The sequence below is a fragment of the Acipenser ruthenus genome, unplaced genomic scaffold (assembly GCF_902713425.1).
Source record: "Acipenser ruthenus unplaced genomic scaffold, fAciRut3.2 maternal haplotype, whole genome shotgun sequence".
Taxonomy (NCBI): Eukaryota; Metazoa; Chordata; class Actinopteri; order Acipenseriformes; family Acipenseridae; genus Acipenser; species Acipenser ruthenus.
In genome coordinates, this window is record NW_026708267.1 from 53929 (window position 1) to 71891 (window position 17963).

The following is a 17963-nucleotide window of genomic DNA, read 5'->3' on the forward strand; positions in this document are numbered from 1 at the left end:
TAAAAAAAAGGTTTGACATCTGCTTTTGAGAAAAGCCATTCAGTCAGCCACTCAAGTTAAATCAAGTCAAGTCCACCGAATCACTAAATTCAGTCTGCAGGTTTGCAAACTTGAGTCCAGACGTACCTGCAATGAAATCATTGGACCATGCCCATTTTTCCTCATGGTTTTTATAAATAAATAAGGATGCTAGATATAGCCTCCCCCCCCCCCCCCCCCACACTCAGTCTTTGGGGTGGGGGGTGCAGGGAGGGGTTGCGGGTTGGAGCCCCCACTCTCTCACTCTCTCAGCTGCACTTGCAGGACTTGACAACCATGTTGGAGAGCTGCTCCACCTTGTGCTGTCTCCCCACGTAGTAGAGGATGGGGAGAGGCTCCAGGACCTGGGGGACGCAGCAGGGCTGGGCGGATGCTCCCGGGTTGTGATGGTTATAGAGAGACAGGATCTGAGGGGAGAGAGGGTGGGGGGGGGGGGGGGGGTCACAGTCAGTACTCAGATCAGTGTCAGGATTCACTGATCAAACAGTACAAGTGCACACTGCCTGTTGCATTGTGGCTTCAGCACCTATATCTATCACTGTATTTAGTGTTTTATGCATTGTTTTTTTTTACTGTATCTTGTGAAGCGATTTGTGATGGTGGTCCACTATGAAAGGCGCTATATAAAATAGACTGATTGATTGATTGATTTATTTATATATAGGGCAGCAGTGTGGAGTAGTGGTTAGGGCTCTGGACTCTTGACCGGAGGGTCGTGGGTTCAATCCCAGGTGGGGGACACTGCTGCTGTACCCTTGAGCAAGGTACTTTACCTAGATTGCTCCAGTAAAAAAACAACTGTATAAATGGGTAATTGTATGTAAAAATAATGCGATATCTTGTAACAATTGTAAGTCACCCTGGATAAGGGCGTCTGCTAAGAAATAAATATATATATATATATACCAAGTGCACTGAATCGATAAATACAGTCTGCAGGTTTGCAGGAAAACTGAACGTATTAAACGGTATAAATGAGTCAGTTTTAACCAGAGTAATTCTCCATTAAATCACAGTCAACAAAAATATATTTCAAGAATCACAGTACAAGTATTAATACAATTAAGAGCAAGATAAATACAATGACTTTGGTTCTAGCAAGTACAAGTGTGACAAAATACAATTCAATAATACAGCAGATAACAGTGTCAGTGATAGTTACATCAGGATATAATTAAATACAAAATACTACAGATTAAATAACACTTGACAGATTACAGTACTCTAAAGTACAGGATCAAATGCCGTAAAATAGGGGGCAGATAAGAGCAACTAAATATATATATATATATATATATAGAGAGAGAGAGTGAGAGAGAGAGAGAATAATAGAGGAGCTTCAGTGAGTTACAGGAAAATAATTCCATCAAGGGTTTCTGTGACGTCATAAATGTCAGGACTGCCCAGATGTCAGGACTGCCCAGTCCCTGACCACATTCCGGCGCCTCCTTAAGACTCACCTCTTCAAACAGCACCTGTAGAACTCCTCTGTTTGTATCCTGGGACACTATCACCCTTCATGTAAATGTGCTTTATTTTGCTCTTATCTGCCCCCTATTTTACTGCATTTAATCCTGTACTTCAGAATACTGTAATCTGCCAAGTGTTTAACCTGTAGTACTTCGTATTTAATCACATCCTGATGTAACTATCACTATTTAATCATATCCTGATGTCACTATCACTATTATCTGCTGTATTATTGAATTGTGGTTTGTCACACTTGTACTTTGCTTGAACAAAAGTTATTGTATTTCTTGCTCTTATTGTATTACTTGTATTGTAACACTTGAAATGTATTTGCTTACGATTGAAAGTCACCCTGGGTAAGGGCGTCTGCTAAGAAATAAATAATAATAATAATAATAATAATAATAATGAGAGCGAAGGTGGGGTTTCTAAACTGTCACAGAACCCCGAGATGGAATTGTTTTCCTGTGACTCACTGAAGAGGCCCGTCTATTATTTTTTATAATCCATGGATACTCTTGTGATGCTGATATTAAAGAAGACGAGGTTCAGCAGTACAGTTGGTTTTTTTAAACGTAGTGTTTCAGCGCTGTACAGACGTTCTGTGTCGTTATGCGTTTCTCTGAGATACGAATGCACCAGTTTGTTTGTTTCTTAACGTATTCTCATTGTGTTGCTCATTAATGAACATTTCCGTACTGTGGGTGTTGTCGAGTGATTGAAAACGAGACATGATGTGTTTGAATTGAAAGCGATGGTCTCGAGGAGTCGAATGGGTCAAAGTTCAAGTATATTTTCCTCTAGAGGAATTATCATTTTTTGACATCACTACTGTGGTATTAAGCCTATTTATTTTTAGAATGGCTCAGGATGCAAATATAGCCTTCATCCATGTATTATATACACACATATATATTAAGGTACACAAGGAACTGGATTGTTCAAACGGTTTCTTTTTAAAATAAATCAGAGAGCGACTCATGCATCACGAGGAGGAAGCTGATAATTTGGGTTTTAATGCCGATCTCCATGGTAATTATGGCACAGCTGCCACCCCACTCGTATGTGAATCCTGGATGACAGCATGGAAAGCCCCAATGCTTTCTGTACAACCCTGTCCTACTGGGGATGCTAAGCTGATTTTAATAGCAAATAAACGTCCTGGAAACTCCCCAAGATACCAGCTAATGGATCAAGGGATTTTTTTTTTATTTTTTTTTAAATATATATATATATATAAGTGCTGGCACTCCTACAGACCAGCATGGATTGATGTCTATCTTTCTTTCCTTATACAGTAAAAGTTTCCCACAGTAAAAACACAGCAAAGTGTAATAAAGCCTGATAAAGCACAGGCAAGCATTGTAAAGCACAGAGAGGTCTGGTAAAGCATAGGGAAGCATTGTAAAGCACAGAGAGGTCTGGTAAAGCATAGGGAAGCATTGTAAAGCACAGAGAGGTATGGTAAAGCATAGGGAAGCATTGTAAAGCACAGAGAGGTATGGTAAAGCATAGGGAAGCATTGTAAAGCACAGAGAGGTGTGGTAAAGCATAGGGAAGCATTGTAAAGCACAGAGGTATGCACAAGATAACAAACTGCACGAGATAACATCTCTTATTGAGTAAGAGACACCCAACGCATTGAGTTATACAGCAAGCTTCACCTGTGAGTCTCTGTACACACACACACACACGCACGCACGCACAAATACACATACTGTACATACAAACATATATTTACAGTATAATCCGGACCCTGTCCCTGTTACCTGTGAGTATCTGTTGTCTGCGTTCCAGATGAAGGTACAGGGCCCCATGCAGAAGTTGGCGTAGTATCCTTTGGGCTCGTGAATCCACTTCCAGCCCAGATCCTTACGGAAGTCAATGTAAAGAGGCTGCACACAGCAATTCTTCTCTGTGGAGCTGTGCGGGCAGAGAGGAGTTAGTTTATATTGTGCATTTACCAGAGTTCAACATGGCTTTGTTTTTTAATATGCTTTACCAGACCTCTCTGTGCTTTACAATGCTTCCCTATGCTTTACCACACCTCTCTGTGCTTTACAATGCTTCCCTATGCTTTACCAGACCTCTCTGTGCTTTACAATGCTTCCATATGCTTTACCAGACCTCTCTGTGCTTTACAATGCTTCCCTATGCTTTACCAGACCTCTCTGTGCTTTACAATGCTTCCATATGCTTTACCAGACCTCTCTGTGCTTTACAATGCTTCCCTATGCTTTACCAGACCTCTCTGTGCTTTACAATGCTTCCCTATGCTTTACCAGACCTCTCTGTGCTTTACAATGCTTCCCTATGCTTTACCAGACCTCTCTGTGCTTTACAATGCTTCCTTATGCTTTACCATACCTCTCTGTGCTTTATAATGCTTGCCTATGCTTTACCATACCTCTCTGTGCTTTACAATGCTTGCCTATGCTTTACCATGCTTTCACTGCGCTGTATTACACTGTGCTGTGCTGTTACTGTGCTGTATCACACTGTGCTGTATTACACTGTGCTGTATTACACTGTGCTGTGCTTTCACTGTGCTGTATTACACTGTGCTGTATTACACTGTACTGTGCTGTATTACACTGTGCTGTGCTGTTACTGTGCGTATTACACTGTGCTGTATTACACTGTGCTGTATTACACTGTGCTATGCTGTATTACACTGTGTTGTATTACACTGTGTTGTATTACACTGTGCTGTGCTGTATTACACTGTGCTGTATTACACTGTACTGTGCTGTATTACACTGTGCTGTGCTGTTACTGTGCGTATTACACTGTGCTGTATTACACTGTGCTGTATTACACTGTGCTATGCTGTATTACACTGTGTTGTATTACACTGTGCTGTATTACACTGTGCTGTGCTGTATTACACTGTGCTGTGCTGTATTACACTGTGCTGTATTACACTGTGCTGTGGTGTATTACACTGTGCTATGCTGTATTACACTGTGCTGTATTACACTGTGCTATGCTGTATTACACTGTGCTGTATTACACTGTGCTGTGCTGTATTACACTGTGCTATGCTGTATTACACTGTGCTGTATTACACTGTGCTCTGCTGTGCTGTTACTGTGCTGTGCTGTCACTGTGGGAAACGTTTAGAAAGGGTTACCCTAGGCAGGACTGCGACGCCACGTCTCGTTTGCTCCGGGACGATCCCGGCGGGTTGGACCGATCCTGCGGGACTGACATGAGTAGGATGTGGGGGGTCTTATAGTTCTGAATGGCGGCGATCGAGCGGCGGTCCCCGCGTACGTCTTCAAGACCTGCGGAAAAATGTAACGTCATACAAAAAATAAAAAAGGGTCCTGCTTCAGTTTTTCTCCATGACAAAGCCTCTTTACACCCAGGAACTCGAGAGCAGATGTCAGCGAGCTACCAGCTTCTGGAGGACAAAGACCAGCCCTGCAGATGTCACTGGGCACCTGGCCGGAAGGGGCCGCTGTAGCGCGATCAGGAGAAACAGTCCCTAGAGTTTTGCCTCCCTAATCCCAGCGCTAGAGCCAATGCTCCCTGTGGAATCCACAGCGAAGATTGTTGACTTCGCACAGACAGGACGTGAACCAGCCAAGACTGTGCGACTCCCCCTGCACACCACGCGGCCATGCCTTTACCAGGGGAGACCCTCGGGGACCCCTGCGCTGCCCTGACTGTGTGAATCCCTCTGCACACCACATGGCCGTGCCTTTACCAGGGGAGACTCTCGGGGACCCCTGCGCTCCCCTGACTGTGTGACTCCCCTTGCAGACCACACGGCCGTGCCTTTACCAGGGGAGACTCTCGGGGACCCCTGCGCTCCCCTGACTGTGTGACTCCCCTTGCACACCACACGGCCGTGCCTTTACAGGGGAGACCCTCGGGGACCCCTGCGCTCCCCTGACTGTGTGACTCCCCTTGCACACCACACGGCCGTGCCTTTACAGGGGAGACCCTCGGGGACCCCTGCGCTCCCCTGACTGCGTGACTCCCCCTGCACACCACACGGCCGTGCCTTTACAGGGGAGACCCTCGGGGACCCCTGCGCTCCCCTGACTGCGTGACTCCCCTTGCACACCACACGGCCGTGCCTTTACAGGGGAGACCCTCGGGGACCCCTGCGCTCCCCTGACTGTGTGACTCCCCCTGCACACCACACGGCCGTGCCTTTACAGGGGAGACCCTCGGGGACCCCTGCACTCCCCTGACTGCGTGACTCCCCCTGCACACCACAATACACAATGACACACAATAGGACTCACCGTAAAATGTGACTTTAAAGGTCTCAGCTTGAGCCCCGCAAGGGCAGTGCAGTTTGAGCTCAAAACCCTGCTCCTCCTCTGCAGGAGGAACGAGAAACAACAGATACGTTATTGCATTGCAAGAAACCGCAGCTAGCAAAACAGTAAGTCGGTCATCAGTCATCGCCGCTCACCGCTGCTCTGCATCCACTCCTTGATGGCTTTTGTCACGTCGAAAGAAATCCACGAAGTCAGGTCCTGCTGAGTTAAAAAACGGGAGTCGATGTAGCGGGAGCTATTCCCTGTGCCCTGGGAGGAGGGAGAGAGGGAAAGGGAATGGGGTTAACATTCAGGGAGGGTAACGATACACTCGGGTCACGATACGATACATATCACGATACACATCGTATCGCGACCTGCATGTCACGATACAAGCGACGGTCCTGACAGTCTACTTCTTCTATGATGCAAAATAAGATTATTATTTAATGATGGACTATTTTGTTAAAAGACAAACATTTTATGAAACAGGGAGAGTTCGTATTCATATTGTAAAACACACTTTATATTCAGGAACCGCTCGGTGAACTACAGTGAGCTGTGCTGCTGTATCACAATACACGCCTCTATTAGAAATATCGTGTAAAGAAAGCATTGTGAACAATACGCTCCTAGCTAGAACTACAGTTCCCAGCATGCCTCCTCGTCTGCTGGCAATGGTGAGGGATGATGGGAGCTGTAGTTCTTTAATGACAGCGAGCTGTGCGGCTGTGGTCTCGTATCACAATACAAATGATACAGACCTCTATTAGATATAGCGTGTAAAGAAAGCATCGCGATGGTGAGTCGGTACACTACAAGTCAACACTCAGTTCAACAAGGCAGTGTCCCTTATAAATGTTTGGTAAAAGTGCTTATTACACTTTACTGTGCTTTTACTGGGAGCAGCTTTTAGAAGAGTCTTCCTGAGTCCTTTCAAATCATGTGACAATGTGACCTTTCAACTCTGCCAGCCCCGCCTCCTTTCTCTCTGTCTGAGGAAAAGCAGAGCAGCTTGGGCTGGCAGTGTTGTTTGTGTAATCGTACGTCTGTTGTCACAAAGAAATGGATTTTCCTTGCTTTTCAATACTTTTTTTCCACCCCCTCTCCCCCTCCATTTATTATTAAGTTGTGTTGAAAATGCCCCATCATTTAAGTAACACAAGCCAGTAGTTTTAAGGGGACACATGCAAGTGGAAGGAAAATTGGAAACAGATGTTATTCCAGGGAGTGGAACTGTAACGTAACTTTTTGACCTCACTAAACTGAATACATAAAGGCCTGGCTTCCCATTACAGCACCTGGGGGGTGTTCAACACGGTATCTAGTTTCAAATTGCAGCTGTTTTTCTCAGTCCCAATCTCTTCTTAACCCTCCCAGTCTCCCAGTCTCCCCCACTCTCTCCTAGTCTCTCCCAGTCTCCCCCACTCTCTCCCAGTCTCTACCCACTCTCTCCTAGTCTCACCCACTCTCTCCCAGTCTCACCCACTCTCTCCGTCTCTACCCACTCTCTCCTAGTCTCACCCACTCTCTCCCAGTCTCACCCACTCTCTCCGTCTCTACCCACTCTCTCCTAGTCTCACCCACTCTCTCCCAGTCTCACCCACTCTCTCCGTCTCTACCCACTCTCTCCTAGTCTCACCCACTCTCTCCCAGTCTCACCCACTCTCTCCTAGTCTCTAGCCACTCTCTCCCAGTCTCCCCCACTCTCTCCCAGTCTCTCCTAGTCTCCCCCACTCTCTCCCAGTCTCCTCCACTCTCCCAGTCTCTACCCACTCTCTCCCAGTCTCTACCCAGTCTGCCCCACTCTCTCCCAGTCTCTACCCATTCTCTCCTAGTCTCACCCACTCTCCTAGTCTCACCCACTCTCTCCCAGTCTCACCCACTCTCTCCCAGTCTCACCCAGTCTCTCCTAGTCTCCCCCACTCTCTCCCAGTCACCACTCTCTACCCCCTATCTCCCACTCTATCCGATTCTCTCCCACTCTCTCCCAGTGTCTACCAGTCTCCCCCATTCTCTCCCATCCTCCCCCACTCTCTCCGTCTGTCCCATTTCCCCCACCCTCTCAAAATCAATCCCTCTCTCACACTCTCCCCCAAACCTGCTCAGCATTTCCCATTATCCTCCTACTTTCTCCCATTCTTTCCTAGTCCTCCCTAGTCCCTTCCCATTCCCCCCCAGTCCCCTCACCTTGTACAGCTCTATTCTCTGCTCCTTCTTGGGCTCTATGGTGGACTGCTTGACAAACAGCCTCAGCTCTGCGTAGTGAATCAGGGCCTCGCTCGAGATGTTCCTCCTCATCTGAGACATGTTGAAGAACAGCTGCTTGCAGGTCTCCTGCTTCGACTGGTCTTCAGGCAAAAAGAAATCTAAACAGACACAACCGTAAAAACTGAGTCAAGCAGACCAGCGTTTGGGCTCTAGTGCCTTCATCAGTGTGATTGAAACTAAACTGAGTCAAGTAGACCAGCGTTTGGGCTCCAGTGCCTTCATCAGTGTGATTGAAACTAAACTGAGTCAAGCAGACCAGCGTTTGGGCTCCAGTGCCTTCATCAGTGTGATTGAAACTAAACTGAGTCAAGCAGACCAGCGTTTGGGCTCTAGTGGCTTCATCAGTGTGATTGAAACTAAACTGAGTCAAGCAGACCAGCGTTTGGGCTCTAGTGCCTTCATCAGCGTTACTGAAACTAAACTGAGTCAAGCAGACCAGCGTTTGGGCTCTAGTGCCTTCATCAGTGAATAATGAGTAACTATACTGTAGTGGGGTAGCTCTTCCGATTCTAATCTCTCATTTACAAACGGGCTGCCCATTTCGATGCGACCGTGGCGCTATCGTGGAGTTTCACTGTTCGATAATTCTCAGACAGCACATTACACTGGTCCTGTATTTCCCTGTATAAGGACCCTGGACTGGTTCTCTGTACTGAATGTTTAAATGAAGAGGTGTAGGAGCTCTCCTCTGTGTCACAGTTAAATTAAAAACACATGTCCTCCCCCTTCCTGGCCCCCCACCCCTCCTGGGTGTGTGCTCACAGAGCTGAAGCAGGAATGTAAGACACCATTACAACCCCCCCTGCCCCCCCCTGGAGAGTTTCCTCTAATAAACTTATCGGAAGACAGAAATAGAGGAAAAAAAAGTAACACCACACTTTTTTTTTTTCTCTTTCTTCCTGGGCTATAAAACTTGCAGTGGGTAATTATATCCTGTGCCCTATCCTTCTCTCTTATGTTGAAGAGAGTAAAAACACAGCCAAGTGTAATAAAGCATAGTGAAAGCCTGATAAAGCATAGGGAAGCATTGTAAAGCACAGAGAGGTCTGGTAAAGCACAGGCAAGCATTGTAAAGCACAGAGAGGTCTGGTAAAGCATAGGAAGCATTGTAAAGCATAGGGAAGCATTGTAAAGCACAGAGAGGTATGGTAAAGCATAGGGAAGCATTGTAAAGCACAGAGAGGTCTGGTAAAGCATAGGGAAGCATTGTAAAGCACAGAGAGGTCTGGTAAAGCATAGGGAAGCATTGTAAAGCCCCCCAAAATGTATTTGTGTTCTCCATTTTCTATGTGTTGAGCTTCATAGCTGGTGTGAAAGTTCACTGGTCTGATTAAGGGCACATCAAACTTGACTGTCCTGAAAACTGGACGCCTGTCTTTTTACACTTCTAAAAGACTGAAAACTTTCAGAATGGTAGCATATTGATTTAGAATGTATCAAATAAAAATAAAAATATATTTTCTACATAATGGGTTAAAAAAACACCACTGCCAGCAGCCTGTAACTAAAACACCTGGAATGATTTTTTTCAAAACAGGAGAATCTTCCAAGTTATTTATGCAGTAAAACAATCCATGTTACTGTGTTTCAGACTGTGTTTTAACAAAAAAAAAAAAAAAATAGAAGGGATGATTACATGTAATGGTTTGTTTTCTTTAATTACACTTGAATCTTGGCAACACTTCACAGACCTGGAAGAGGGAGTGGGAGAGGGGGAGGGAGAGAGGGAGGGATGGAGGGAGAAAGAGGGGGAGAGAACGAGAGGAGAGATGGAGAGAGAGAGAGGTGTACAGAACACAATACTTTTCTCTTTCTCTGTGATGCTGTGACCCCAGACTCTGTCCTCTGTGTTTACTGTGTCTGCTGTTAATGGGAGCTAGGAGACGGGGTGAGGGGAGCAAGGAGGGAGGGGAGCAGGGAAGGAGGGGAGCAGGGAACGAGGGGAGCAGGGAACGAGGGGAGCAGGGAGGGAGGGGATCTAGGAGACGGGGTGAGGGGAGCAGGGAGGAAGGGGAGCAGGGAGGAAGGGGAGCATAGGAAAGTGTAATACAGCACAGAGAGGTATGGTAAAGCATATTAAAAAAAACAAAACCATGGTAAACTAACCCTTATAAAAGTGTCCCATAGTAAAAGCACAACAAAATGTGATAAAGCCCAGCGAAAGAATGGTAAGGCATAGGTAAGCCCTGCGTGGTCGGACAGCCCTACACGCACACACATGCTTTGCAAGGCGTTTTCCTCTCTTACCTTAATTTCCACCTACATGTTCTCTCTGCCTTTACAGTAAAACAATAAACCTAGAGGCTCTTGTTGCAACAAGCTGGCAGACAGGGCTATCATTTAATTGGAGGGAGGAGGGAGAGCTGAATTCCTGGAGGGTTCAAAGAAGCGGTGTTGTTATACGGAGTGCCACCCCGATCCCAGAGTCTCTAACGCGATACGATGTGTATCTATCACGATACTCGCGATGGTCCTGATGTATGATGCCCAGTAAGAAACTTAAAAGAGGAATCGTTTTGTTAAAATACCAGCTATAAAACACACTTCATTCAAGAACCGCTCGGTGAACTACAGAACTAAAGTGTGAGGGATCGAATATTCGATTAGATTTTTCTTTTTCACAGTGTCTTTTCAATGACTAGAAGTCTTTTCCAGGCATTAAAAGGGTTAATTGCTGTGCAGTGTGTGCGTGGATCACTGGATTCACAAGGGAAGCTCAACTGAATGCGAAACAGGAAATGCTGAGACACAGCCTAGCCAACAGCTGTGGCCAAAAGTTTTGCATCACCTATAATTTTAGGATTGAGACATCATTAAAAAAAATATATATATATATAAATATATATATATCTCTCACTCGCTCTCTCTCTCTCTCTCTCTCTCTCTCTATATATATATATATATATATATATATATATATATATATATATATGAACATAACTTAAATCTTTTATTTAACATTGTGTAAACAAAGAAACCGAAAGCAAATGATGTTGCAAAAGTCTACCGGAAGCCATACTAGTAGTACAGTAGTATTTCATGTTAGATTTCTAAATGTCACATTACTGTCAGTTTTTCGTTAAGTATATGGAAAACTACAAAGCGGTGTGTAAAACGTGACATTATTAAGCAGGTTTCATTCCACTTTATGAATCAAAATTTGTTATTTCTACAGGAGGATGATAAACTTTTGGCCATAGCTGTGCATCGTGCAGGAAATGAATCACATGCAAGCTCAGCTGAACTCGCCCTCCATGAAATAACCAACGCAGGGTGTATGACAGAGAGACCAACATATATATAAATCTATGACACGGGGATCTGAAAAGCTACAACAGATAAAGTACCAGACCTGCTTTACAAAGCTTCCCTATGCTTTACCACACCTCTCTGTGCTTTACAATGCTTCCCTATGCTTTACCACACCTCTCTGTGCTTTACAATGCTTCCCTATGCTTTACCAGACCTCTCTGTGCTTTACAATGCTTCCCTATGCTTTACCACACCTCTCTGTGCTTTACAATGCTTCCCTATGCTTTACCAGACCTCTCTGTGCTTTACAATGCTTCCCTATGCTTTACCACACCTCTCTGTGCTTTACAATGCTTCCCTATGCTTTACCACACCTCTCTGTGCTTTACAATGCTTCCCTATGCTTTACCAGACCTCTCTGTGCTTTACAATGCTTCCCTGTGCTTTACCAGACCTCTCTGTGCTTTACAATGCTTCCCTATGCTTTACCAGACCTCTCTGTGCTTTACAATGCTTCTCTATGCTTTACCACACCTATCTGTGCTTTACAATGCTTCCCTATGCTTTACCATACCTCTCTGTGCTTTACAATGCTTCCCTATGCTTTACCATACCTCTCTGTGCTTTACAATGCTTCCCTATGCTTTACCAGACCTCTCTGTGCTTTACAATGCTTCCCTATGCTTTATCCAGACCTCTCTGTGCTTTACAATGCTTCCCTATGCTTTACCAGACCTCTCTGTGCTTTACAATGCTTCCCTATGCTTTACCATACCTCTCTGTGCTTTACAATGCTTCCCTATGCTTTACCAGACCTCTCTGTGCTTTACAATGCTTCCCTGTGCTTTACCACACCTATCTGTGCTTTACAATGCTTCCCTATGCTTTACCACACCTCTCTGTGCTTTACAATGCTTCCCTATGCTTTACCAGACCTCTCTGTGCTTTACAATGCTTCCCTAAGTTTTACCATGCTTCCACTGTGCTTTATTACACTTTGCTGTGCTTCCACTCTGATTTGATTTCCCTGGTTTCACACGACTATGGTAAGCAGCAGGTCTCTGTGCCTACATTTCGCTTCAGCGTACAAGGAAGGAAGGAGTCCATTCATTTCTAAGGGTAGATAACAGGACCATAACTACACAAACAAAACACACCAAAAAAAATTAAAAATAAATCGCCAGGGATTTTCTGTTGAGGTTAAAAAGGTTTCTACTCTTGCCTTCATCAGCGTTTTGCAGAAAACAGAAGCCGATTGATAAATTCACAGTGAGGCACAATGCTTGGGAACTACATAATTACTGTGCAAAATTACCAGGGGAAACTTTGATGAGGGAATCGACGTGGCTCAGTTTCACAAACCTCTGGGGACACGGAGCAGTGACAGCTAGCACAAAAAATAAGGTTTCTTGTAAGTTTTGAACTGTACTTTTTTTTTTTAAATAATGAACTACCTAAGTAACAGGGGTAGAAACTAGCTCTGCTGCACCCAGTCCTGGGGCTCAGAACTCACTCCCCTCAATGAAGTATATTATTATTATTATTATTATTATTATTAATATTGAAATGAAAAGGAGCCAGGAGATTGAGCAGGGTTAGAAACTCACACTAGCCCTGCTGCTGCTGCACCCAGTCCTGGGGTATAGAGCTCCCCTCAATGAAGTCTATTATTATTAATATTGAAATGATCAGGAGCCAGGAGTTTGAGCAGGGTTAGAAACTCACACTAGCCCTGCTGCTGCTGCACCCAGTCCTGGCTTGAAGTCTAGAACTCCACTTCATTAATTAAATGTGCTTTACAATGCTTCCCTATGCTTTACCAGACCTCTCTGTGCTTTACAATGCTTCCCTATGCTTTACCAGACCTCTCTGTGTTTTACAATGCTTCCCTATGCTTTACCAGACCTCTCTGTGCTTTACAATGCTGTGCCAGGCTAACATTGTGCTTTATCACACTTTGCTGTGTTTGTACTATGGGACACTTGTGTAAAGGGTACATACATATACTAACTAAATAACTAGGTAAATTAAACAGAATAAGCAAACAAACTATTATAGTCTATTACAGAGTTTGAACAGGGTTAAGAACAAACAGAGAGTGAGAGAGAGAGAGAGAGAGACAGCACACTTACCTCACACTAACTCTAATGCGGAGTTAGATGTGTGTGTGTGTGATGGAATTAAGAACTGATTTAAATCAAGCTCAGTATTCAAATTGTTTCTACACCTATGCCACTGGAATGATCCGAGCGAGAGACTTACTTCTGGTCATGACGAACTTGTGCACCTCTTTTGCAAAGTACTCCTCCTGCGGGTTCTCCTGGAAGGCGCTCTCCGTTTGCTCGCGGGCGCTCTCCTGCACCATGTCCAGGGTACTGTTGTAGAGAGAGACGATCTCCTGGGGCACGGCTGGCTCCTCGCTCTCGCTCCCGGGCTCCTTGGAGAACTTCAGCTTGCTGAGGATCTGGCCCCTGATCGCCTCAATCCTCTTCTTGCGCACCAGCTCCATGTCCAGGGTCTTGCAGGTGGACATGCAGAGAGTCCAGGGCAGGAACTGGAGGAGAGCCGAGCACAGGAGCAGGAACCTCTTCAGCTCCATCTCTCTCTGTGTCTCTCCACTGGGTGTGTGTGTGTGTGTGTGTGTGTGTGTGCGCGCGAGGAGGGGAAGGGAGATCGCACAACTACTTAACCTTGCTTCCTTAAGTTTTTCCTTTTCGTAGTTCTGAGAAAACTGTCAAGACAGCTCCTTCCTTTCTTTCTTTCTAAGTCTTAAAAAAATTGATGGAATGCTAATAATGATGATGATGATGATGATAATGAGAACTGCTTAACCAAGTTTTAAAAATGTTTCTTTTCGCAGTTCTGAGAAAATCGCCAAGTCCTCAAATTGCCTCTTTTCTTTGTTTCTTAGTTAAAAAAAAATTAATAATAATCAGGTGCCCTTGTGATATACAGGGAATTCTAATAATAAGGATAATTATGAACAAAAAAAACAGCAGAGAGTTTTCTAGAAATTATATGTATCCGTGGATTAAAAAAAAAAAAAAACTATATAGTTTTTATAATATATATATAGATATATCTTTATATGTATTATTTTAATTATATTCCTCCACCATCTAGAATAAAATTAATTATTTTTAAAAAAAATGGTATTATTCACAAAAAAATCACAAAAAAAAGTCACTAAACTTTCGTAAACTAAACAGGTCACTGGATGTTGGAGTGACTGGGTATTCTTCCCAACATCGTTCATTCATTCAGTGATCATACCCAGCGCTGCAAGAACACCAAAACATTTAAAAGAAAAACACCAGATTGCAAAAAAAAAAAAAAAGGAAAGACTGATTCGCCTCTTACAGTGGAGCAAAAACAGAACTGAATGGAAAGAAAAACAGAAGCTTGAAGCACAATGTCTTCAGTTTCCACTTCCTCATTCAGTAGCGTGACCGGCAACTGCAGACTTTTTCTTGTGTAAAACAACAACCAAAAAAAAAACTAAATAAAATAAAATAATGTAAATTAAAAAAAAAAGACACAATCCACTTTTATAATCCCCTATTTCAGAAATCTCATTTCATCCCAGATTTTCGTTTACAAAAAGTTAAAGTACTTAAAAAATAAAAAAAAGCACACAGGCACACAATTTAATAATAACAATAATATTAATAAGAATACAAAAATCCGGTTCCCTTAGTTTCTCTCTCTGTATAACTGATTGTCAAAATTTTCAAAGAAAAAAAAAAAAGCTGCGAGCTAAAAGTTTTTGAAACAGATCTCCGTACACTCCCTCCAGTCTCTGAGATGAGCTTCAGTTTTATTGTGGTTTGGTTGTTAGCTAGCGAGCTAACTCCCTCCCTCTCCCTCCCTCTCCCTCTCTCTCTCTCTCTCGCTCTCTCTCTTCCTCTTGTTTCAGCTGGCCTCACTAACCCAAGGAGTCTGGTCTCCTCCTCCTGTGTGTGTGTGTTTTTCCTGTCCGTTTCGCCAGCTTTGCTACATATAACTGACAGGAACCAGGAGATGTTGATAGAACGATCAAACGGTCCATCTTATCAGCAGCTAAACTTTCAACAGCCCTTGAAACCGACTCGCTGCCTGCCTGCCTGCCTGCCTGCCTGCCTGCCTGCCTGCCTGCAAGCGCGGTTTCTGTTAGTGGAACTTGCTGTATCCTATTTCATACTTTAGTAGTATTATTATTTGCACTTACTGTAAACTACAGTGTATTTAAATATCAATCTAGCCCTGTAACACCTGCAAGTCGCCTTGGATAAAGGCGTCTGACAAGCAAATAAATAAATAACAGGACACAGTTAATACACTGATTACAGTCTCTTCACCCATCACCTCCCGCGCCCCCTAATGGCACAGAAACATATAATAATAATAACTAGAATAAACAATCCATCTTTTGCAGAAATGCTGAACGCAGAAGGGAAGTAGGGAGGGATGATCAAGGGTTAGGGAGGGAGGGGGGAAAGGAGGAGGAGGAGGGGGGGGGGGGTTAAGTTAAAAGCATTGGAACTTCTTGAAATGTATTTGTGTCGCCCTGGATAAGGGTGTCTGCTAAGAAATAAATAATAATAATAATAATAATAATAATAACTTAAGAGTGCAGAATGTTTTTTTTTTTTTATATATATATATATATATATATACAAGTTCAAGTTTGGAAATATTTGATTTACCTGAATCTGTTTCGTTTGACGTGCGGACGGGGGACTGCAAAAATGGCATGCGAAAATCCACTTTTATAAAGGGGAAGAGAAAAATGTCGCCTTCAGCCATTTTAGGGTTAGATTTTTATGAGGACAGCTGTTTTTTTTGCATGTATTTTTCTTTACATTACTGCTGCTTTTTCTGAGGCAGGCTGTAATTATACAGCCTGCCCCGATGGGGGGGGGGGGGGGGGGCACTGGGTACTCCTGGTATCTGTACGAGAAACACATTTCCTTGTCAGGTTTATGGCTTTTTGTGTTTTTTAAAGGCGATTTGAAGTGCTTGAGGCCTAATGCGCTAGAGAATAACTTTTTTTTTTTTTTTTTTTTCAAACACAGGTGTTACAGTTACAGTGTAATTCTAGTCGCACAGCCCTGCAATTTCAAGTACAAAGCAGACTCTTCTCAGCCAGTTAAAGTGCTGTTTATTAAGCATTCAGAAAATACTATGCACCAAAAATAGAAACTAAGTAAACCGTCAGTTGTATGAATCCCACCTTGCCGTAGTATTTGTCTGGTAATCCACTGAATTAGAGATTTTAAAAAATCAGCCAAGTGTTTTTCTATCTTTCTTTATCTCTGTCTCTTTTTCTTTTTTTACTTCTGTGACCGGATCGCAACCACTACATTATTTTTATAATATAAACTATTTTAGTGTAAACTGTTTAGTGTTTGTTTTTATTGCCTACCTCAAAAATGTGTAAATACTAAAAGTTGGTAAGTTCAACGACAAGAAAACGTTTCCACTAGAAGTCTTTCTCAGTGTCTTCAGTGTAAATTCAGTGGCAAACATTTCCACTAGAAGTTTCTCTCAATATCTACCTGCAACTAGTTTACACAATGCAATATTAAGGGAAAAACCAAGGGGGAAACGAATTAGATTTATGCAGCTAGTCAGCCATGTTCTAGAAACACAGGATACCATCTACAGAACACACACTCTCTCTTTACTGTGTGCTTAACAGTGAGGCGCAGATCTGATTTCAAAGGGGGGTTTTGCAATAGGAGACAGGCAGCAGGAGTACAGTTACAGTTACAAACAGTGAACAGTGGTATATTATTTATACCAAAAACTTAAAACCGAACAGCGCTACCTTTAGGTTTTATTTTACATTAAACTGCAGCAGGATAACCCCAATGTAATGAACTGAATCTATACTCAGCTTCAAATGTCAACCTGACTCGCTTTAAAAGGTACATTCGGACACATCTTTTTTGTATTCCACACACAAAGAGATGCAAAGCACACACTGAGAGCTGAGTTTACTAGGAGGGCATTCAAAGTTCCTCACAGACGGATTGTAAAACTAGGCACACTTGTCATGAATTAAGCACACTTGCTCCATGCTTAATACGAATATATATATTTTTTAATAAACACAGTACAAAAGTTGTACGTTTATACAAAAAAAATAAAAACTCACACACAGACACAGGAATGTACAAAATGTCCTTTACAAACTAACGAACACAAAGAGAAATATAATTCTGAAAGGCGCTACGCATCAATGTGTAACAGCAATTAAACAACGACACACACACAAAACATAAACGGTTTTTACATCGTGAAGTGGCAAAACCACCGTACAGAGCTGCATTGTCTTACAGACTGTAGTGTTTGCACAGTGGAGTCGACTCATTTGATCTAAACAGTGGCTAAAAACACTGACATTGCTTCAATATTAAATTATGTTATGTTTCCAAGTGTTCTGTGGCTGCCTCTGATCGTGTTGAGAGTGTGTTTCATTCTCTCGCACTCTGTATGACAGACCCCCCCAACCCTAACCCTAACCCTAACCCTAACCCCCACCCCCCACCAACACAGCAAAGAGTGCAAGAGAATGAAACACACTCTCAACACGATCAGAGAGAGACACGCCCGACACTCAGAAACAAATTATAAGAGACACCCAACACACCACAGATTAACTGATATAAA

General features: G+C 43.4%; 1 protein-coding gene across 1 annotated transcript; it reads right to left on the reverse strand.

The window, feature by feature from the left end:
- Positions 1-201: 201 nt before the first annotated feature.
- Positions 202-15156, reverse strand: LOC117394578 (transforming growth factor beta-1 proprotein-like). The gene is made up of 7 exons (XM_033992899.3): positions 13572-15156; positions 7977-8155; positions 5942-6056; positions 5769-5846; positions 4643-4796; positions 3279-3432; positions 202-446 (listed from the first exon to the last, which is right to left on the reverse strand). Exons 1-7 carry the CDS (start codon positions 13906-13908, stop codon positions 288-290), a joined length of 1176 nt encoding a protein of 391 aa, XP_033848790.1. The 5' UTR covers positions 13909-15156; the 3' UTR covers positions 202-287.
- Positions 15157-17963: the final 2807 nt, after the last annotated feature.